Source organism: Anolis sagrei, chromosome 2 (assembly GCF_037176765.1).
Source record: "Anolis sagrei isolate rAnoSag1 chromosome 2, rAnoSag1.mat, whole genome shotgun sequence".
Taxonomy (NCBI): domain Eukaryota; kingdom Metazoa; phylum Chordata; class Lepidosauria; order Squamata; family Dactyloidae; genus Anolis; species Anolis sagrei.
Window position 1 is genome coordinate 88,643,994 of NC_090022.1, and position 24,296 is coordinate 88,668,289.

Sequence of the window (24,296 nt, forward strand, 5' to 3'; positions counted from 1 at the left end):
CTTAATCATGGGATATATCCATATGATTCAGTTCACAAAGAGGCCAAGATCCTTTGCATACAGAGGGCTCCAGCTGTTGTCACTCATCATTGGGGAATAGATGGATGATGTGATTCGGACAACAGAGAAGCAATTGGTTTCTGTTCAGTTGAAGGTGTGTGTGTGTGTGTGGGGGGGGGGGGGGATAAATGAGCCTAAATTTTCAAGTGAAGTTCGGCAATATTTCTTTCCTCCAAGAGCTCAGAACATCTGGGACTTCATGGTATGCCTGGAGTTCCCTCTGCTTCCCCTTCCCTCAAATAAGGGCACTTCCTGACTGGGCTTAAACCCACACCTGCCCCCCAAAACTGGGCTTTCCCAATGGAATGTCCCAATGCCATCCTAGGAACTTCCAAGATGGCATGAGGCCACCAACCCCATCCTTCTCCCTCCAAAAGCCTTAAATGTAAAAAAAAAAAAAAAAAAGTACCGATTCGCTACTACACTGCTATGGTAAGCCTTCTGGTGCATAGAAGTGATGTGCTGGGAGCTGGGGAAGGTCAGGAGCGATTTTGCTACTCCCCATCCCCCACCCCCCTCAGCCTCTTGGTGCATCATTTCCAAAATGCCTTAAGGCTTGGGGGTGGGGGGCTGTAGAGACTGATCCTTAGATAGTCCCAGGACTACCTGGGAGTCAGTTTCCACAGCCCCCCCACACAATTAGACCAGGGTCTTTCAGGAGGATCCAGATCTAATTGGGGTATTTAATTAATTCAGGATAAAGTAGGGTTTATCTGCTTTGTCCCAAATTAATTATCTTAATGACATCTTTAGTAAAGCCTGACAGGTCCCACATTTTGGGGCCTGTCTGGAAGAGCCCTAAAAAAGAAGTGGGCAGCACAACTTGTCAGCTGCTGGGAGTGGAAGGGTTTTGGATCAATGTAGAGGCAGCAGGATAGCATGAATCAATAAAAGGATGCTGGTCAGAGTGTCATTTTCCAAGGGATATGGTCATTTTTTTTTTCATATTTCCAGATTCAGCTTTTTAGCACTTGAATATGTAGAGCTCATGCCACCAAGAACTTTAAACCACTGGGTTCAATAAACTATGAACAATATGTATGTTTTATTCATCTGAAAAATATTTTAGGCTTCACCTATGCTTCCATTCTCACTGTAATACATGGGAAGAAGTTCCTTTCACTTCATTGGCACCAGAACCAAGAACATCACAATTCCACACAAGCATAATTTGGAAATACAATAATCAGTACAAAGATACATGAATGGTTGGAAGGTTCTCAGTTTCAGATATTTGCAGGCATATTGTTTAATTTCATGGAGACTTTTGACACATCAGTGTTAACAGTTGAAAGAGCAATGTTTTCATATAATTCTTGAGATTCAAAACATCTGAAGTTGTGAAACAGAATCACCAAATCCTTTTGAAAATTCTTGTTGAGAAATCCATAGAAAAATGGATTGACACAAGTGGAGATCATGGCTACCAAATGGCACAAAATAAATATCACATTGTGATGGCAACTAATCAGGGCCTCATAGTTCCAGTCAAACATAACATTAAATACGTTCAAAGGTAACCAACATGCTCCAAAGGTCACAACAATTGAAATCAACATTGCATTAATCCTTTTGCTTTCATTGAGTCTGTTCTCATTCTCCTTTATGTTATCTACTTTCCCATACCTCTTCTGAAGACACACAAATATCTTCAAGTAACAGATGAAAATGAAACCTAGTGGGAAGAAGTACTGGCAAACTAACATAGTGGTTGTATAGCCTCGTCGTTCTTCAATGGAAGGCCACATCTCAATACAGACAACTTTGTTCATATAGATATCACTGTGGTTACTGAGGGGATGATCAGCAATTTGGTGAAATATAAAAAATGGTGTTGATATTATGATAGAAAATGCCCAGATGAAGACAATGCCCCAGAAGGCATGTGAAATTTTGGGCTTCCAACCCCGTGGGTTCACTATTAATTGATACCTTTCAATGGCAATTAGTACAAGTGAGAATGTAGAGACAGTGACAGACATGCTTTGTACAAAGTTATTCATTTTACACATAGCTTCTCCAAAAACCCAGTAATCCATCAAAGTATATGCAGCAGTGAAGGGAATGCACATGACACTGATGAGAATATCAGACACAGAGAGGTTGGCAATCAAAATGTTAGTGACATTTTGGCTTTCTTTCTGTTTCCCAATGATAACAATCAGGCAGAGATTGCCAAGAAGTCCTACTAATGTGACTATGGCATAAGCTGTGATGAGCAAGAAGACCGCAGGAAAAGATGGCTGGCAGGTCTCAAAGTGGGAAAACGGGGAGTGACTGCTGTTTTCAGCAGGTGGATCCATGGTGGCCTCTTGGACGACTTTATCCATCACGAAATACCCCTGAAATTACAGGTATAATTAGAACTGAGAACTCTCTGTTTTGGGTCTTCTTTGCATGCTGATGAAATAAATTAGTCTTTTGAGATTAATTTAATACTGTTCTTTTTAATAAGGAATTTCTGAAGATACACACACATGCACAGCCACTAACTTAGGAGCCCTTGGTGGCGCAGTGGGTTAAACTCCTGTGCCGGCAGGACTGAAGACCAACAGGTCGCAGGTTCAAATCCGGGGAGAGGTGGATGAGCTCCCTCTATCAGCTCCAGCTCCTCATGCGGGGACATGAGAGAAGCCTCCCACAAGGATGATAAACACATCAAATCATCTGGGCGTCCCCTGGGCAAAGTTCTTGCAGACGGCCAATTCTCTCACACCAGAAGCGACTTGCAGTTTCTCAAGTCGCTCCTGACACGACAAAAAAAAAAAAAAGCCACTAACTTAAAACAACTAGAGCAAGCTATCAATTGTTACAACAGAAAGTCCTGTAGAGCTCCAGGGAACATGCAAGCTTTGTTTCAATAAACCTCTTAGGCTGACTCTGCACTATAGAATAAATGCAACTTGATATCACTTTAATCGCCACATATAAATGCTGGGATTTGTAATTTGGTGTAGCACCAGCAGTTTTTGGCAGAAAGGCTTTGTAAGACTACACTATCCACGATTCCATAGAATTGAACCATGGCAGTCAAAGAGGTGACAAGGTGTATTAATTCTATAAGGTAGGTGCAAGTTGGAAGAGACCTCGTGGGCTATCCAGTCCAACCCCCTTCCAAGAAACAGGAAAATCACATTCAAAGAGATTTCCTTTGGTGCAGAGGAGAGCAATGGGAACACATATGGCAAAGTCTGCTCTAACAATGAAGGTTCACCAAGGAAAACTTCATTTGTGTACATGTGGAAAGATTGCTGTACAGGGTCAGTAAATATGATCAGATCTCTCTGTCTTACTGCCTTAGAAAATATGATTTAAGTTCATTGCTGTGTCTCATGTTGGCGTCTCTCCACCATTTCTTGCACATGCACATTCTTGCTTTCAAATTGAAAAATGGAAATCTTTATATTGCTTGCAAAAATTGATGCCACATTGCATGTCTCAACACTGTGCTGATTGCAGGAGGATATTACATGGCAACCTTCCTTCATGGGTATTCCTAACTATAATGAACACCAACAGATAAGCTACTGGAAAACAGACGAAAGACTGTGGACTTTCTTGTACTGCTGTGAGAGACCCAAGGCTTTTTCTCCTAACAGTATAGGAAAAAAGATAAACCTCTCTCTAAATTTATTTGTAATCTCTCCACCCTACTAAAATGGGGGGAGGCAACAGTCCCATCTTTTGCAAATGGCAAGAAAAGTCAGTGGAAGAAACTAGTTCAGCACCAGGTACAACTTTGGAACAGATGCTATTAGTAATAATAATAATGGGTCTAAGCTGGGACCATGTTTGAGAAGCCTTTCAGTAAATATACTTATTTCTTTCCTCCATATATGACATCTGGAGGGAAAAAGCCATCAAACAAGACTAGTTTCTGGCAGAACCTGGATTCCAGTGGGACACTTTCAAAATAAGACAGATTTAATGATATGATTGAAAACAGGTGTTTCTAAACGACACCAGTTGCTTTGGCTTCTGCCTTATTATGGGGAAGGAGTAAATCCACCACAGGTAAATCTCCATGAGTCTCATGAGACTTTCAGCAATTTGGATCCCACTGTTTGTTCATTCTGTTTATCATCACCAGAATAAAAAACTGCTGTGTAATTATTTCCAACCTATTTCCTAATTTTCATACTTAAGATATTATTGTCCCCTGCTTTGCAAATTATTTCCAGATTTACATTTATCTTGTGACCCTTTTTCTCAAAATCTGTTTAATTATGTCATTTCACATTTATACAGATGGCCCTCTACATTTATGGGTTTGACATTTGCGGAATTGATTATTCACAGATATTATTAAAATCTTTCTAATCTCTAGTTTCTCCAGCTTGACTCCTTAGTGCTTTGCATGCAATTTTCATGCTTCTTGGCAGGGGGTTGGACTGGATGGTCCAAGAGGTCTCTTCCAACTCTATAATTCAACTTCTGCCAGAATTATACCAGAGTTATGATGGAGGACCTAGAGATTCCCAGGTAAGTATTCTAAAATGTTAAAAAAGTTTTTTTCTTTACAGTTTTCCCACTTTCACTGGCGTCTTGTACTTCCGACTCCAGTGAATGTGGAGGGCTGACTATGATAACTTAGATATTTTTATTATTTATTAAAATACTTATATTCTGTCTTATGAATGAGGATCTCAAAGTGGCATACAGTGAATCAACTTAGGACAATAAATCACAATAGCAACATTTTAAAATATTTTAATATATTAAAACATATCTCACTTAATACTAATTTTATTCTGTATATTTCCTCAAACTCTGAATTACCCTACATATATCTTGTCAAAGATAGATATAAACAATGGAATTTTTAGGGATATTTATACAGTAAGGCAAGGAGCCGCCCGGTTCCTTGCATTACTGTATAAATATCCCTAAAATAGGGATATTTTAGGGAAAGGTCGCAGGTTTGATTTTGGCAAGAGGCGTGAGCTGCCGCTGTCAGCCCCAGCTTTTGCCAACCTAACAGTTTGAAAACATGCAAATGTGAGTAGATCAATAGGTACCGCTCTGGCGGGAAGACCTTGGAGATGACCTTGGAGATGACTACGGACACCGGCTCTTAGGCTTAGAAATGGAGATGAGCACCACACCCCAGAGTTGGATACGACTGGACTTAATGTCAGGGGAAAACCTTTACCTATACAGTAATGCAACCTTACATGTTGCTTAGACTTATTGCTCCGAGTATCCCAAAACTCTTACAGGCTGTCCCTAGGTTATGAATAAGATAGGTTCTGTAGGTTTGTTCTTAAGTTGAATTTGTATGTAAGTTGGAAAAGATACATTTTTAAAGTGTAACTCCAGCCAAAAATATATTGATTTAGTTTTGGATAGCCTAGGGAAGAATTAACACCCCTGTGGTGTTTGTTTTGCTATCTGTGCCTTGTTTGGAAGATTTCACCTCACTTTCTGTCCCTGTGACCATTGGATTTTGAAAATGTTGAGTTGATTGGTGAGAAAGTGGAGACACCTTTTTCCCATGATAACTCTTCCAGGAGTGAATTTCTATTGAATTGTGGGTCAGCTTTTGGCTGATGCAAGTGGAAATTTTGGCTGATGCAAATGGAAACCTTATTTCAAAATCTAGGGAGACTGACAAAAATGCTTTTAAAAGCACTGATTTCATTTGGAGGTGAGTATGAACTTTGGCAACGCTTATGGCAAATGTATGCCTCTGGCAGGCAGAAATAGGTCTGTGGCAGCTCTATTCTAAAAGCTTGAATCTTTTTAATTTTCTGCCTCCCTATATCTCTGTTTAATTGCTTTATGATAAGCCAGTTCTTTGTTGTTTTTATTATGTAATAACAGTGATGCTGAATTTTAGGTAGAGCTTTAGCAAATTTCTTTACACTGCCTGCCTGTGTTGCAAGCCATACAGAACAGCCTGACAAAATTCTCACAGGAATACAGACATTTCCTTTCAGTAGCTAAAATATGACTCACCGTGGTCCATTGATGAAGTGACACTGAAATATAAACCAGGAGCAATCAGTCTTCGCTTCTCACAGTCAGTGTCCTGCTGTTACAAGTCAAAGCCAAGATGAGGAAGGAAAACAGGGGAGATATAAGAGGCAATGCAAATAATCATCCTTATCTTTTTCTACATAAGCTTTCATGGTTGGATTCTAGTTAATTACACATTAGGGTGTTTCCAGATGAAGCTTATAATGTAAGTCGTCCACATTTGCAGAATTTTAGCAGGATCAAGGTGTTACTGGATTCCAGCTATAACTGTCCTGTGTTTCTCCACCACATCCAATACTTTATTTCTAATTAGACAAGATGTTAAGGAGGGAAAGACCGAAAAGCTGCACATGCTTTTCTGTGGCAGCAGTACATGGTACTAAATCCCTATTGGTACACTATATTAGAGTAGGCAGAGCAAAAGGAATAGAAAAGGTCAGGGTGCTCTAATTGTGAATGAATTTTGAAAATGGGCCACACTAGCCATTTTGTCTGCTTTCCCTTGCCACTGCTCCATGTCCCAAGAAAGGGCCACTTTTAGCATAATATCAATAATTGGGTTGCTGTGAGTTTTCTGGGTTGTATGGTCATGTTCCAGAAGCATTCTCTTCTGACATTTTGCCCACATCTATGACAGGCATCCTTAAACCCTCAACCTCTGAGGGTGCCTGCCATATATGTGGGTGAAATGTCAGGAGAGAATGCTTCTGGAACATGGCCATACAACCCGGAAAACTCTCACCAACCCAGTTATTCCAGCCATGAAAGCTTTTGTCAACACAATATGGATAATGTCAAAAAGCCTTTATTTGTTTTTTTTTGTTTTGTTTTGTAGAGTTGACCTTCATGGTATTTTTCTTTTGAAGTGCGGGCAAACATAGTTACACACAACTGGAGTTCAGTAGTGTTGACTTTAGCATTGCAATTTGTAATGGCTCATTACAGGAGATCTTTTAACAGTGATTTGAAGGCCATCTCTTAGAAGTGCATTAGCTGTGGATTCTTGCATGAGAAGGAACTGGACTATACTGACCTTACAGTCTCGTCCAACTCTATGGCAATTTGAACCAGGAATGATAAAGTCATATCTTGTGTTTGTTGGATTTTCATCCTTGTTCTGTGTATTTTAATATGTGTATTTCAGAGACAGAGCAGACTTGTTTTCTTCTGCCTTGGAGACTGGGACTCGGAGCAATGAGTTCAAGTTACAGGAAAGGAGATTCCACTTGAACAACTGGAAAAACTTCTTGACTATAAGAGCTGTTCAACACTGAAACTCTCTGCCTTGGATTGTGGTGGAGGCTCCTTCCTTGGAAGCTTTTAAACAGAGTTTAGATGGTCATCTGTCAGGGGTACTTCAATTGTGCTTTTCCTGAATGTAAGGGGGTGTGATTAGATCAGTGGTTCTCAGCCTCTGGGTTCCCAGGTGTTTTGGCCTGCAACTCCCAGAAATCCCAGCCAGTTTACCAGCTGTTAGGATTTCTGAGAGTTGAAGGCCAAAATATCTGGCGACCCACAGATTGAGAACCACTGGACTAGATGGTCTATGTGGGCAAGTTCTGCAATTCTATGAATATATGCATTTTACTGAATGTTTTATGTTTTATGTATTTTTAACTGTCTTGTGCCCCACCTTAACCCATGAAGGGAGATGGGTAAGAAAACAAAATTGTTGTTATTACTACTCCTCCTCCTCCTCCTCCTCTAGAGGTAAAAAAGGGATGTAATACTATAGGATGCATCATGGGGATGTAATACTATAAGATGCATCTTTTGTCTTTCACACATAATACTGTAGTGTTCCTCACCCCCTACCCCTTGCAAAATGCCAAAAAAATATAGGGGAAGCATATCACTGTCTAAACACACCATCTACACAAATCTTTTGCGTACATCACTTAAATATCTTCAGCTTCGTTAGAGACTGGCATAGAAGTCTATCCTGTGTTACCATACCAAGACTACCTTGTTACTTCACGCTTCTGCTCTAAAACAAAACAAGAGCCAGTGTGCTTCAGCAAAGTAAATGCTCATATCTTTAGGTTACAACCAGACTTTTGATCTACAAAGCTGGGAGACAGACACTAACATTGGATGTAAATGGACACTACCATGCCTTTGATCATCTCTGAAGAGTGCAAACATCGTGGAAATTAGCCCAGCTGTGGACACAGTAAGCAATACAGCTGGCCAGTTGTCGTCTAGCTCGATAAAGTGTTCTGTAGAATGTAAAAACTTTTGTTACATTTTAGCATACCTGCTAAAGATTACCAAACTTCAATGTTTGTTAATAGTTCCTACTACCCTTAGATGGGGATCTCTTAATCCCTGTTCAAATTTGAAATGTTGTAAGTTTGTAGATGTCCATTGAGTCCCAGTCCCTGCAACCACCACACATTGATGGAGAAGATCTACAAAGGTTGCTGCTACCATATTTGTGCTGAACTTGGTTACATAAATTCACACAGTCAGCAAGTCCAATAAGACAGATGTGCTTTGTATCTAGGTCCAGTTTACACTATTAGGCACAATTGCATAGCTCATACACTGGACTGATAGTGTATGGGCTGATATATTTTCAGCTAATAAGTGTCACAGATATATACCACATACATGTTCTTCTGGTCTTCAATAGAGTTTAATTGCAAACATTTTAAAAGCTTAACAATTCCTTCTTTCCCATATAACAAGAACGTGATATTGTAATTGGGTTTGTCAGTACATGTCTAACACAGAAGACACTATGTAATATATTTGTTGATGAACATGATCTCTTTAAGGTGCCACTGTTGAAAAACAGAAGTGGTATTGGCTATGCGTTGATATACACAAATCCAGCAGAGCTTTGCCCATTGTTTTGTATTTACTGTATTTGATATATGTAAAACTAGATCCCATTCCTATATGGAAACTGTGTGATGATAATATAATCTCTTCTGCTGATTGATGACAGCAAAATATACATTAATGTACATCACCCAGGGAAAGATGTACTCCTAGCTATACTGTATTCATATACAGTTCTGCAAATGGTATCTCAATTGAATTTCTATCCATTCCTGTTGCTGGTGATGGCTGGTGAAATTGCTGTATTTGACAGGAATTGCTTCATGTAGATGGCACCATGATATTTTGTATGTTTTTAGGCCTAGAATGATAGCACTATGTGGCTGCATAAGAAATCCAATGCAAGACGGTCTACAATATGAATTGCTCATCCCTAAATGATGTACACATAAAGAAGTGAGTAACGTTGTACGTCAATGGATGTTGAATTGTAGGGGGAAATGGTTCCTTTTCATGGCTCATTTATTTATTTAGTTTTAATTACTTTATTTTTATCCTGCCTTTCTTCCAATATTCGTTCCAAGATGCAAGTGTTCACTGAATACTGGACTCATCAAGACGTGAGCACATATGGAATATCAGAATCCAGGGTTCAAGCATGCTAGAGACAAATGTTTGGTGCATTGTAGTTTGGAAGTTAGCAATGCACTTGATTTAGAGTTGGGTTTTTTATATATTACAAAGATCCAACCTTTGCAATACCTTTTGGGTTCATACACTTGTTCTCTCAATGCTTATATCAAAACTAAACAGAACCGGGAACTGTGCCTCACTTGTTAGCTACTGTATAATCCTCCTTCTACTTGGAAGGCACGTTAGACTATAATTACATGTTACGAATATTGATGTATACAAAAGTTGGATTATATTTCTGGAAGGAGGGAGAAACTTTGGAGAAGATCATCAAGGATTGAGGGGAATAGCCGTTAACCCAAGCATGGGCCAACTTGGGTCCTCCAGGTGTTTTGGACTTCAACTCTCTCAATTTCTAACAGCCTCAGGGTCCTTCCTTTCCCCCCTCAACTGCTTAAGTGGAAAGGGCCTGAGGCTGTTAGGAATTGTGGGTGTTGAAGTTCAAAACACCTGGAGGGCTGAAGTTTGCCCATGCCTACCTTACCATAACAAACTCAGAAGAGGGAGGAGGTTAACACCTTCAGACAGCTTCTGTGCTGTAAACCTTTCTACAGTCTTTTTTATATGCTTTACCAGGAAGCTTCTCTTTTGATTCTTACTGCAATATGCATTATTGCATTTTTATAGAACATCTTATTTGAAATGCATTTTTATTTCAATGGGAGACTGACTCAGCTTGCCAACTGAAGTGCCTTGTGAATCAACAAAAGCCAGTTTTGGAGGGTCTCCAGGAAAGGATTCCCATTGGCTCAGGAAAGGGCAAAAGCCATGGAGGGGGAGGCAAAATCAGCAACAGTGCTGACCCCACACTCTGTGTACATTCAGAGGTGCAGCTGTTGTATTGCAAACAAAGTTATCACCAGCCATGTGTTAGACCTGTAGCTGCTTCCATTGCAGATTTTTTTAGCCTAGTCTCAATGGCACCATACATATATTTATGATGTGTAAATCAACCCACAAATGAAGATGACTACTTTTTTTTAGAGAGAGGGCGACACTGATAAAACCTGGTAAACTTAACTCAAAATTAAAATAACTCTTTCCCCCCAATAATGGAACAGTGGCTTTGCCTTTCATAAAACAGTGAAATATACGGGTCCTGGTTATTTTGATTGCATTTGATCAATTGTTCTTCTTTTAACATTTGTTCTGAATTGTTTAAAAATATATTATCTCTTTCCTTGTTATATGTTTCGCTTATTTTTTTCTGTATTACTTTCTTGCTTCTTATATATTATGGAAAACTTGAAAACAAAAATGCATCTACAAGAAACCATATAATTATCTTTCTGTTTCTTACAAGGAGCATTCAGATTTAAAAGCACTGTACTGTTGTAACAGACTTCTGTTGGGATTCCTCTGGAATAAGCAGTAGTACTAAAGCTACTGAAGTCAGAGGCATTCCAGCACTCAGAAAAGAGCTGTATTATTTGCTAAGGGTACATTTGCTGGAAAAAAATTGTGTGCAAATCTATCCGAGTTTTGGGATTATGCACAAGGACTAATGTATAGAACCAGATGTATCAAAACTTTATTTTGACTATAGTGTATTTCCATATTAGGTTCTAGTTTTGTAAGCAATCTGTGGAACAATACAATAATAATAATAATAATAATAATAATAATAATATCCTTCACAAATAAAACATTAACAAAAACTCAATTTAACTCAGTTGGTGTTTTTCAAAAGATTTTTCTTAGCACACAGCTTTATCCAAGTAATTTTTGAAAAGATCCATGGTAAAAGAAAGGGAATGCATCAGATGGAAATTTGGCTAATAAATTCTCATTAACTATTTCTGTTAAAATTTGATCTCATGGTCATTTAGGATTTAGTAAAACCTCCCCCAGAAAGAAACAATGTAAGATTCCAACTAAAGTTACAAAAGCCTTGATTTGTAGAAATATGGAAAAAGTGGTACTTTGAAATACAATTCTCCCAAGTAGATCTGAGTGCTTTTTATGTTTCCAGTCTTACAGCACCGACTCCTGTTCTGGTGTTGGGAAAAACCTAGATGCTCACAAAGTAAGTTTTAAAAAATAGAGAGAAGTAATGTCTTATAGATATTCCAATTTCTTACCTTTGAGGAAATTTCAGGTACAATTTCCTCTCCTTTGATTTGACTAGTCTTCTTTCCCTTTTCATGCTAAATACTGACAAAATCAGCAAGTGCATGTCCTGCGTCCAAAGGGCTCAGAAATACATTGGCTGTGTTAGCTGAAGCAGCAGAAGGAAATTCTCTTCATTTCTCTACCTTCTGAAGCAAACTGACCGGTGGAGATTTCCCACTGGGAGCTGAAACTACCATAGCGAAGAAAGAGCTGCTGCCAGGAGAGTAACTTCGAAATAAGGCAAATTCCAGATTCTAAGAGGAGAGAAAAAACCAATGAGGAGGCAGCTGGGAGGAGAGACCAGTAGTCATGGGGACAATCTTTTTATGAATGTTTTTCCAGGCATTATCTTGCCACCTGATTTGCAGTTATCTGTTCCATGTCATATTTTTATTTACTTACAGAAAGAATCCATGCTGGATTTCACACATTATAAATATTTACAAATGGCTTATTGCTTCATTGTAGTTTTTTTTTCCTTTTTCCTCTGTCAGGCACTGCTGAAGTTGCATATAATTTTTCCCCATTGTAAGTCTTGTATGTTTTTCTGTCAGTCATTCACGTCAACTGGGATTGTTTTTCAGTTGAATTCTGAACACTATATTATGTACATCTGGCATCTGCTGCTCATTTAGAACCACAGACATGAAGATGTTTGGGATCTATATCATTTTCTTAGTGTCTGCTTACATGCATTATCTCAGTAATCCTTATAAAACCCCTGTAATGGAGATGAGCCCTATTATTCCAGTATTGCAGATGGGGGAAATGCAGGGGAATAGAATAGATAGAGAGCTGAGATATCAGCAAATGCAATGTTAGAACTGATAAGTTTTGTATAACTGTCACATATATGTATTATACATAACATAGGCAGAGGCTGTCTACATGTCAACCCAAACCAATTCAAAGGAAACTTATAGCACCTTTGAGAGTCTTCTTCTTCCTAGTGTTTGTTCCACAAATTTATTTATTTATTTATTTATATGCTTACTTACTATATTTATATACTGCTTTTCTCAGTCCTCGGGCGACTGAAAGCAGTTTAAAATAGCAAAATTCAATGCTCAAAACATCATAGAACTGTTAAAACAATTAAAACAATAGCATAATAAACAATCATTACAAAATCAATAAACAATAAACATCTCATTAGCGTCTGCTCGTTTGCTTCTTGTTCTCCTCTTGTTCCTATCAGTCACATCTCTCATTGTGAGTCTTGCTTCAGCCATATCGCATTTCAAACAGTTGAGCCAGTGCATTTGGAACGCCCTTCCCACAGACATCAGATTGGCTCCCTCCTTGTTGGTATTCCGGAGAAAGGTGAAAACATGGCTATTCGAAGAGGCGTTTGAATAAGCAGTGCAATGACTTCAGGAATGGAACTACGACTGACGAGTTTGGATCATGATTCTAGTTATGAGACGCCACTTGAATGTTTATTACTGATAAATTGTTTAATTTGTTTCTGTGTTAATTGTTTTTAAGTATCTGTTGATGTCGCATTGAATTTTTGCCTTGACTGTTGCTCTGTTCTTGCTTGATTGTTGTAAACCGCTGAGTCGCCTAGGGTTGAGAATGGCGGTATACAAGTGAAGTAAATAAATAAATAAATAAATAAATAAATAAATAAATAAATTGTTTTTGGTCTGCCATGTGGCCTGGCACCTGCAACTTCCATATTCAGCGTGGATTTAGCCACAGAATGCTGATCACTTCGTTGTCCATGTCCAACACATCTCAGACTGGATTCCTTCATCTTCTTGGCAATCAGAGCACCTCTGAATATGGAGCACACAGTATCGTTTGGAATCCTGTCCTTCAGGGTAACACCCATTGACCTCCTGAGCATCCACATTTCCATAGTGTGTAGAGTTTACTTGACTGCCTTAATGGTTGGCCGGCACTCAGTGGCGTATAGAGCGAACAATATCACCACTGTCCTATAGATTTTCTATTTTAGATGGACTGGGATCTTCTTATAAATTATGCCTGTCGTTGCTCTCCACATCATCCATGCTGCATTTACACGCCCATGAGCATCCAACAGTACATCACTGGTGGAGGTATCTTTAAGCCAAGGTATTTAAAGCCGGTCATTTTGTTGAGGTCAGTGCCGTTGATATTGATGGAGCCATCTGCTCCTGTTGGTCCATGTTCCATGTACTGTTTTTGCTATAGCACCTTTGAGAGTAATTCAAAGAATGAGGTTTGTACCATAAGATTTTGTAGACTCAGTACATCATCAGAATTAAAATTAATTCAGGAATTAAAAGATTTTTGTAGAATTTGTGCTTACATATCCAATGGATTTTTTTTCTATCAAAAGATATTGTGTTATCCCCATATAAATTGCAGTCATAGCCTTCTAGCATGGCCAAGCAGTCATATCTAGTGGTGGCCAATCTGTGGTTTGGATGATGGAGTTGGCAGAAAAATGGGGCTTGAGACTTTGAGTAAAATCTATGGCAGGGTCAAACTGTAATCTTGCTTGCTCTTCCACTGTTATTCATTCACTAATCCAGAAGACTACAGCTGAAGTCATTCTAGGCTGCAAGGCTGAACATATATTACAGGCCTATAAAAGAAACAGTATGTTACACATGGGACTTGTGCTCAAAAAGCTAGTTGCTATTGATATAATCCCATTAATATAGCCCTTTTGACTAGTTTTAATTTGATCATTCATCAGTGATACTCTTCATTAATCTGCTACGATTTTTGAAATAGTTTAAAAGACAAAAGAGAAAACGTATACGTACAGCATTTTAATATTTAATGATGCAATCAAAGTCTTTCTTTCTATGTTGAGTCTTCCCAAGAAGCAACATGGCTACCAATCAATAAAGACCTTGCAGTTGTTCAAAGAGATGATTGATTGATCTTGATATGCAATTCCTGATATTTATAGGGCTACTAAACCGAAGATAGGGCTATAACACAAGAGTTTCAGTGCAATTTTCCCTAGCCAAACATATCACTAAAACAACAACATTTTTCCCTGTGCTGTGTTTGCAAAAAAAGTTAATGAATGGCAGAATTGTGTTTGCATTATTTGAATTGCCATGTTACTTTTAATTGCAGGGTTAAAATTATATCTGAGGAGCCTTTAGCAATGGGTAAACAAAGATCGATGCTGAACGGCAGCCAAGACCATAGCTTTATTAGAGAGTCAATTTTATAATCACTATAATCTGATAAAGAGAAATTAAGAGCATATTGCAGATCAAGTCTAGCAAAACAGAATGAACACTAGGTATTAAACAATGGAGATGTCTCAGGAGATAGTAGAGCAAAGGTGAATAGCATTTCAGAAAGGAGGAAACATCTTCAGCATTATATTTCCAATATTCCATTTCCTTTATATGCAAGGGAAGTGATTTTAGCTAGGACCATGGATAAGGTCCATGCCCAATGAGCTTCCGATAAACCAGATCAGCCAGGACAGAGAACAAAGCACTCTGAGTTGAAGGCAAACTATGGAGGTTTATTACAGTTTGGCCAAAAGGGGTGCAAGTGGCACGTCACCATTCAAAATCCCATCCTATCCATTTTTGGTTGTCAATTCACTTATTTGGGCTTCACATTTGCCACAATATACAATCTGGCCGAATAGCTTAACCATTGTTTCATCCCACGGAATACAAGGTCTGCCTAAGGGCTGCTTGTGGCCTCGTTATCCAGTTCGTTACTTGATGTGTCAATCGGTTATCTTTCATTTGTGCCATATACCCATCCCATCTTCTTTTTGTCTCATAGATTTCATTGACCATGTCACGTGCCCCTTTTCTTTTTATTGCTGACTTTATTTCTTGTCACACCACACATCCTTCTTTCAATTGCTGAGTCACCGCCAGTTTTTCCCCCTTTAACTTTGTTGTTGTCCATGTTTCAGATGTGTATATCATTATTGATAAAATTGTAGTGTTGAAGATATCTGATTTGACCTTCATTGACCATTCAAAATGTATAAGCATAACTTGTAATAAAATAAATGACATTTTATACATTTTGACAGCTATTCAGACTTCCCACACCTCCTCCTGATTGGCTGAGAAATGGACCAGCTAGGATCTACACAGGGATTGTCTGGGGGGTTCACTGATGTCACAGCTAATTATTGCTAGGTCTAAAGGTTCAGTTCGTTGCAGACAGGGGCGGCTCATCCATTACGCGAAGTAAGCAGTCGCAGAACACTTTTTATTTGCCAGGGGCGCAGATGCGCCTCTGTAAATGCCCCTCGACCGCCACTTGAGGAGCGCCCCCTCAGCTCACAACAGCCCTAGCAGTCCAGGGGGAGCCTCGGCTTTCTTGCCTTGCTGCCAGGCGATCCTCTTCCCAAAGGGACCGGGCCCTTGAGCCTCGCCTCGCCCCTCTCGTTCCTGCTCCACCCGGCCACCGGGTGCGCGAGCAGAGCCGGCGCTCAATCGTTCTCCACGTTTGATCCCTTCCCCATGACCGGCTCCCTTTCCAGATCCCCCGGTGCTCCACCCGCCTCCTCTCCCCAATCCGCAGGTGGGCCAAGGGGCGGAGCCGCCACGTCTGGCCCACTTCGGGTCCGGAGGCGTGTCTGAAGACCCCAGCGTGCGCACCAAAAGTCGCCTCTTCTCCTGACTTTCTCTTCAGCCATTGGGACCGAGAGAGAGAGAGAGAGAGAGCCCTTCTGGCTGGAGGTATCTCCCACCTCTGCTCCCTCCTTTGTTTTTGCGCCTACCTTCAGGAAAGGTGGGCATCTCCACCTCTCTCTCTCTCTCTGTCTCTCTCTCTTGGTCCCAATGGCTGAGGAAAAAGTCAGGAGAAGAGGTGACTTTTGGTGCACACGCCGGGGTCTTCAGGCACGCCTCCGGACCCAAAGCGGGCCAGGCAAGGGAGCAAATGCGGCAAGTGTAATTACTGGGATGTATAGTTCACCTACAATCAAAGAGCACTCTGAACTCCACCAAGATGGAATTGAACCAAATATGGCACACAGAACTCCCACGACAAACAGAAAATATATATCAATGATTTGTTGGGGGGGGGGGGGGGCGCCAAAGTACTGTTTGCTTACCTTTGAAAATTACCTAGGGCCGCCTCTGGTTGCAGAGTCATCCCTGTGATGGGCATGAAACTCAGGAGGAAGATGACATGGGAATGCAGATGATTCCTTGATTGATTTAAGTGTTGACTTCCGAGAAGACAAAGGTGCAAGACCCGGAAAACAAATGGTAATTTTGGATGGCCAGAGGCATAGCTGCCCTTTCAGAAGGCTAATGTATTCTTGTTTGGTTTAGCCTTCCCCTCTGCGAAAACTATAAGCCTCCAGTCATATTTAAACAGATAAAGTGTAAGCACAACCCTGGTGATAAAGGGGCTATTTTTCTCACATGCCTACACAAGGGAACTGATATTATCCAGTTTGAAAGACTGTTGGAGGGGACCCTATTAATAGCTTAGCAATCTCCGTTCTCAGAATTTAGAGCCTGCACACACTTTCCCAAAGAAATAGAAATGTCTCCCATCTTCAGTAGGGCTCTTTCTGATTCGTAATTCAGCAGTTTGACTCAAAAATGCTACTATCTTTCACCCACAGCAGATGAGGTAGGGGAAGATGCTAAGACATTCCTGCTATGGGTGGACTCAACATTTTCTCAGTCTCTGTAATGTACTATGTCAGTCTCCCAACTAAGAGCTTCTGTTCAGAAGAATATTGTGGTCAATTGCACTGAAAGTCACTGGGTTCAAGGGAACTGGCAAGGTCATATTCTCACTGTCCATTTTTCAGTATAGATAAAACAGTCTGTTCTAAAATTAGGCTTGAAACTGGTTCCACAAAACAGTTCCATTCAAAAATGCTTGGTGTTATTTCACTTGGGCCCCATCTACACTGCCATATAATGTAGTTTGAAACTGCATTATGTGATCAATGTAGGCTCATATAACTCGGTCACAGAACTTCTTGAATTCTGCTATCTGAGCATACTTGTGGTATGCTGCCACCATGTGGTTCCACAGTGACATTTTTCATGAAAATATACAAATAAAATCATAAATGCATTTATTTTAAATGTTTATTCCTCTGCAAGTAGGTTTTTTTTTGTCCTCTGCAAGTTGTGATCTTGTCTATATATCCTCAAACTATATTCTGAGGGTCAGGTTAATAAATGAAACAAAGAGTTTTTAACAAAGCACTTCAGTGACCATGACAACAGTAAGGATTAAACCAGGTATGGGCTAACTTCGACCCTCCAGGTGTTGGACTTCAACTCCCACAATTCCTAATAGCTGGGAGTTGAAGTCCAAAACACTTGGAGGGACGAAATTTGCCCATGCCTGGGTTAAACAGTCAAGGAAATCAGAGTATGCATCGGGACTGAAATTGTCTCAGAAAGAAGTTAGAAAATAGGACAGTGAAAACCAGCTTGTCTGCCAAGGATTTGCATGATGCATTGTTTCTGTTAGAAATGTTAGCTCTCAAAAATCATTATCATCCTTAAATATCAGGAGATTATATACATTGATACCCTCTATTATTTCCAGGGTTGCTATATGCCAAATTGGCGATTACAAGAGCATGACGGAGTCGAATTTCAACAATGCAGTAAGTTTACCTCTGGGCATTTATCTCTGTTGCTGATAAAATGAAAGTTATCTCTTTTGTCTTTATCACCTCGTTATCTGATTTGATTTTCCAATATTCACTTTAGCTTTCTGATTTTATTACAGACTAGAAGTCTCATGATACCTAGATCTTCCAAAATTCTTTTTCTATTAAAAACATCCTGAAGGTTTCTTCCTAAAATACAATTGAGATGTGCAGATTGAAGATATACTAATAAAGAGCAAAGAACTATTCCAAAATCAATTGTAGGTTAATATATCTATTGAGCTCGTCTGCTTATAATGAAATTGTAAGGGAGCAAATTGATCATTTAAGTTTTGTAAAGCAAATGTCATTGATCAAATTTATTTCTTCTTTATTTGTACAGGTATCCTCCAGTTAAAAGCTTTGATTGTGCCTTTCCAGCATAGCAGGGGGTTGGACTGGATGGTCCTTGATGTGTCCAACTCTATGATTCCATGAAATAGATATGTTCCTAGACATTACTTTTAACAGAAAATATGGTATAACTAGCAAACAGGGGTAGGTTATAATACTACAGAAAAGACTACTTCAAAATATTTCAGCAACCTTTTGTCAAAAACTAACACTAGCACATCTGGAATGGAACAACCAGGTCAGGTAAATCTTACATTAAAACATTTGACCACATGAAGGCTTCTTCAAAAATGCATTCACAACTGACTTCATCAGTGACCACTTCTCTTCATTTCCATTTTGGTGATCAGATTTCAAAATCTTTCACACGTCGAGATTAGTTTAAAACAGGCTTTACTGAAGTTATCTTTTCTGTTCTGCTGTTCACCTGCAGCCAGGCACACATAGCTGCAGTCGAAGTGGTAAAATAAATCCTGCTTTTTCCCTGCTCAAGCTTGTTCATAGTATTGTTTATTGCACTCAAGTTGCCCCCATCAGATATCAAAGGTCTGTCTTTCTTCAGTCTCCCTACCATTCTTACAAAATTAAGACAGCTAAGATATTGCTAGCTAGCTAGAGGATGGAGAGGAACAGGTGGTGGACAGGTGTAAAAAGCCTTTGTAAACCCGAGTTTCACTTTCAAAGGGATTTGCATTTTCTAGGCACAGCAAAGAGATAGGCATGCATGTCCCACTAGGTCCTGTTCTTAGGTCAACACTGAGCAGAGACAAGTAAATTGATATATGGCCGTTTTTTTATTAGGAACTACAAATAGAAGCACGTTATTGTCTTGCAGCCATGGTGCAAGCAACAATTTGCTAGGTCCTCCAGGACAACTCTATGATAACTTCTGGGGGGTTGGATAAATGTTAACCGCCATTGTCTACTTCGCTCCCTGTGCAGATGGTGGGACTGTACTCAGTAGACCGGGGCTTAATCAGTAGACTGAAAAGGATCTTGAGGACACTTGTCTGTTGGTGATACTCTTTTCAAATCTGCAAAACCAAATAAAAAGAGGGGAACCCTGTTCCCCAAGAGATCTCATACATGATTCTCCTCAGCAAACTAGGGAATCAGAGAGCAGCAGCACAGGCAGGGAGTGCATCATCAGACAACATGGGCAGGGAGTGAGGCAGTGTTGTATGTCAGCCTGTGATTGTGTCTAATGATCAGGTTGCTTTGGATGATGGGAATGACAATGTTGTTCATGTTCAAGTTGATTCCTCTGATGGGAATGGGGATGTCGAGTGCCCCCCTATACAGGATGTACAACCCTGGGGAGGTAATGTGAAGAGAGGGGGAAGCAGAAGCGGGGAGGAGTGCTCACTGTCTGTTCACTTTCCCTCCCCTCTGCTAATGAAGGAGGCTTCAAGGGTCTCTGAGTGAAATTAAGCAAGGGGCTCTGAATGAAATTAACAGCAAAAGAGAAACATACCCTTTCTCTGACTTAAAAAGAGCAATATGTAAGAAAATGTTTTTAAGTACAAGAAGGTACTTTCTTACACAGTATGCGTTGTGGTTAACTTCAAAGGTTGTAGTACAAGAAGGTACTTTCCATCAAAAGGTCAAGGGAGAGGGGCTGGAAAGAGAGTACTTTCCATGAAAAGAAAATGTTTTCTTTTGTTAGAGGTTAAAATTGTTGTAGTCAGGCAGTAGTACTTTCCCTTTTTGTTTGCACTGGGCTATAAAGTTTGCAGATTTCAAGGGAAGAGCAGGGCAGTCACTTGAAGGGTAGCATCTGCGTATGTTGCCTGGCTGTCTGTCTTCTTCATGAAGAAATTAAAAATAAAACCTTGGTTTTTTTTGATATTTCATTGGGACTGTCTCCTTCCTTTCGCGCTCCCGCGACGTGGACCTAAGAAGACCCAATTTAGGGACTCTAACACTGCCCTGCACATCCTTCTGGGGAAAGAGTCCATGGATGCCACTACCTTTTCCCAACCTGACTCTGAAGGGGCAAGCCACAGTGGCAATCAGCCACTCAGCCCACCATATTATTATTATTATTATTATTATTATTATTTGCAGAGACAATGTACATCCATAGCCAGCCTTCACCTTAGCTCAGAGCTTTCCAAACATTTAATGCTGGTGACACTGTTTTAGACACTGATCATTTTGCGACACAGCAATTCAGTTTTACTTGCAAACTGGCAGTTAAATCAAAGGCTCATAAGATATTACACAAATTGTAATAATGAAATGTATGGGAACACAAAAAATCTCATGAAAACCTTTCATTGATATACTTTTAAGAAATATGGTTTATTGCTTATTTCAGAAGTTCGTGTTACATTCATGTGGCGCAGCTACACTGCAGCCGACACACTATGTTGTGACACATGATTTGGTCAGCTCTGCCTCAGCTCATCACATGGCAGAGAGGTGGGTTGAGATGCCTTGAGGCCCCCTGGACCCCCCCCCCCCCCGCGGACATCACTATAATCTAGGGCAGGATTCCTCAAACTAAGGCCTGGGGGCCGGATATGGCCCTCCAAGTTCATTTACTCGGCCCTTGCTCAGGGTCAACCTACATCTGAAATGACTTGAAAGCACACAACAACAACAATCCTATCTCATCAGCCAAAAGCAGGTCCACGCTTCCTATTGAAGTACTAATAAATTTATATTTGTTAAAATTGTTTTTCATTTTAATTATTCTATTGTTTTAAAGTGGGTTTTTTTTGCATTAGAAATAAGATGTATACATGGGAATTCATTCATGTTTTTTTCCAAATTATAATCTGGCCTTCCAACACTTTGAGGGACGGTGACCTGGCCCTGTTTAAAAAAAAGTTTGAGGACCCCTGATCTAGGGTCTAAGAACCTGTGGGCTAACAGAGCCTGCTCATTCTTCCAGATTGATAACCCAGTGATTTCAGGATTTGTGCTGGTACTCCATATTTACAGTTTTGACTTTTGCGGATTTGATTAAAATATTCTCTTTAGAATTTGATCCTCCAAACTGAGGATCAGCTTCCAGGGGAAGTTGTTCATGAGTCATAAGGATCTAGAAATGCCTAGTCATATTCTCTCAGGCAAAAGAAAAAAATATTTCTAGGATAACTTTTTATTTCATATCAAAAGCATTGCATAAATTAGTGTAAAACTGATAAAAATAGAAGGAGCGCAGGTGGCTAAATATCTTTTGACCAAAAACGGGCAACAACAACAGCATAACATCCATCTACAACAAATTATTAGAAGGGGCAACAGAGTCAGAATTAAAGACTGCATGGCAAAATGGGCAAAGAACATCGGCAGACCAATAATGCTTCAGGAGTGGGAACAAGTATGGACTAAGAAGATCAAATACAGGGTTAGTCAAAATGCATAGGCCAATAAGCCATTCAATTGAATGGCTTATTGGCCTATGCATTTTGACTAACCCTGTATACTTACTCCATAGTACTAAAAGAGAACTGGTACAAAAAGCTCTACCGTTGTTACACGACATCCCAGAAACTGGAACAAATGTACAAAAAGAATTGTAACAAGTGTTGGAAATGCGAAAACCAGATTGGAACTCTTTTTCATCAATGGTGGTCATGCCCCATTGCCCAGAATTTTTGGAAAAAGGTGAATGAAACCTGTGAAAAGATTCTCAAAATCAAGATCCATGAGAAAGCAGAATGCTTCGTACTAGGAATATTTAAGGAGGAATGGAAGTTGAGCACAAACAAAGACATACTCCTCACTTATCTCACGACGGCGGCAAGATTAGTATATGCCAGGAAATGGAAATCAAAAGAAATACCAACCGAAGAAGAATGGATGGAAAACGTTCTAGAGATAAGAGAAATGGATATGCTAACCTATGCACTAAAAGACTCATATGGACGCCCTCTCAAGAGAACAGACTGGAGTCCATTAAATGAATTGATGAGAGAGGACTAGAACCATAAAGAGATGAGAGTAGAACAAAATACAAGAGATAAATAAGAGTGACAAGGGAAAAACCACGAAACGAGTCTGACCAGAAGAAATGAATTCAAGAACGCGGAATATAGGAATCAGAAGCCAAACCCCTATATAAACCACCTTTCCTCTTGTCCCTTCCCTCCTCCCCCCCTTCCCTCTCCCCACCCCCGACCCTAGGCTTAGCTGAATGTCAGATAGGGCACCCCTCCCCCTACCCTGTCAATCCCACACTACCCTGTTCATACCTTTCCCCCCTCCCGGTTTTAACTCTTTATGTATATTCTAACCCCCCCCCCTCCTTTTATACTTGTTGTATACAGTGAAATTTTCCTAATAAAAATCAATTTTAAAAAACAAACAACGGCATTGTCTGTAGCCTCCAACAATTCCTCCTCTGTACATGAGGCAGGGCATAGTGGACAAGCATACAGATGTGGATTTGTTTGGTCTGCTCCACAATTGCACAAGGTGAAGAGTTCTTTTAGGGAGTGTGTGTGTGTCAGGAGTCGCTTCTGGTGTAAGAGATTTGGCCATCTGCAAGGACGTTGCCCAGGGGACGACGGATGCTTTCATGTTTTACTATCTTTGTGGGAGGCTTCTCTCATGTCACCACATGGGGAGCTAGAGCTGACAGAGGGAGCTCATCTGTGCTCTCCACTGATTCGAACCTCTGACCTGACGGTCTTCAGTCCTGCCCGGCACAAGGGTTTGCCTTGCGCCACTGGGGGCTCTTGCATAGGAATGTGGGGAGGAGGGAGGAAGCTTGTTTTCTGCTGCCCTGGAGACTAGGACACAGAACAATGGCTTCAAACTAGAAGAAAGGAGATTCCACGTGAACATTAGGAAGATCTTCCTGTGAGCAGTGGAACTCTCTGCCCCGGAGTGTGGTGGAGGCTCCTTCTTTGGAAGCTTTTAATATGAGGATGAATGTCAGGGGTGCTTTGAATGCAATCTTTCTGCTTCTTGGCAGGGGGTTGGACTGGACAGCCCACGAGGTCTCTTCCAACTCTATGATTCTATGGCAATCGGTGATTCTGACACCCTGAGCATTATATACATTGGGACTTGATTTTGGGATCCGGTTCACAAACCCAGCCGATGCCAATACAGATACATGGCCTTCTTCAACGTCTTTCTGAAAGTAGTATTCATATGGCCATCTTGCTGTTTCGTCTATAAAACGCTTCCCAATGGGGCTTCTGCTTGGGGTGAAGGGCAAGCATCGACTTCCGGATCACGAGGAAAACATATTGCGTGACCCCCCCCCCCCCCCCCCCACACACACACACACACAACAAGTGGGCCTCAGGGAACACAGTGGGGTCGCTTCCTGTGGAAAGGAGCCCACGCTGCCCACTCGGAAGCAGGAAGGGAGGCGAGTGTGCCTCGTAACGGTCGCGCCCGCCCAGCTTTTCAAATTAGCCTCGGTGCCACCGCGACGCTGTGCGGAAAGGGGAGCGCAGGGAGAAAGCGCGCGCAGCAGCCGCCGAAGCCGCCTATTGGCCAGCGCCTCGGATCGCTGACGTCCCTTCAATCCGGCTGTATAAATGTATAAACCCACCTCTTCTAGTTGCGCGCGCCTACAACTGAATGTGATTGGCTTGTGAAGGTGTCACTTACTGCCGCTCTGCGTCCCGGGAGAAGGTGATTGGCTCCATCTCGGAGATATTTTCAGAGTGCGCGGGCCTAAAACTGAAAGTGATTGGGCGGTGAGGTTGTCACTGAG

At 40.6% G+C, this 24,296-nt stretch overlaps 1 protein-coding gene across 2 annotated transcripts; it reads right to left on the reverse strand.

Annotated features, from left to right (window-relative positions):
- Positions 1–1,076: 1,076 nt before the first annotated feature.
- LOC132768912 (neuropeptide Y receptor type 6-like) lies at positions 1,077–24,280 on the reverse strand. 2 transcript variants are annotated; one of them, XM_060765337.2, is made up of 4 exons: positions 24,191–24,280; positions 11,601–11,885; positions 6,019–6,091; positions 1,077–2,402 (listed from the first exon to the last, which is right to left on the reverse strand). In XM_060765337.2, the coding sequence occupies exon 4, from the start codon at positions 2,388–2,390 to the stop codon at positions 1,287–1,289; it is 1,104 nt and encodes a 367-aa protein (XP_060621320.2). In that variant the 5' UTR covers positions 2,391–2,402; positions 6,019–6,091; positions 11,601–11,885; positions 24,191–24,280; the 3' UTR covers positions 1,077–1,286. The 2 variants fall into 2 exon arrangements, with proteins under 2 accessions (XP_060621320.2, XP_060621319.2); XM_060765336.2 differs by having other exon boundaries at positions 6,019–6,094.
- Between the last annotated feature and the right edge of the window lie 16 nt (positions 24,281–24,296).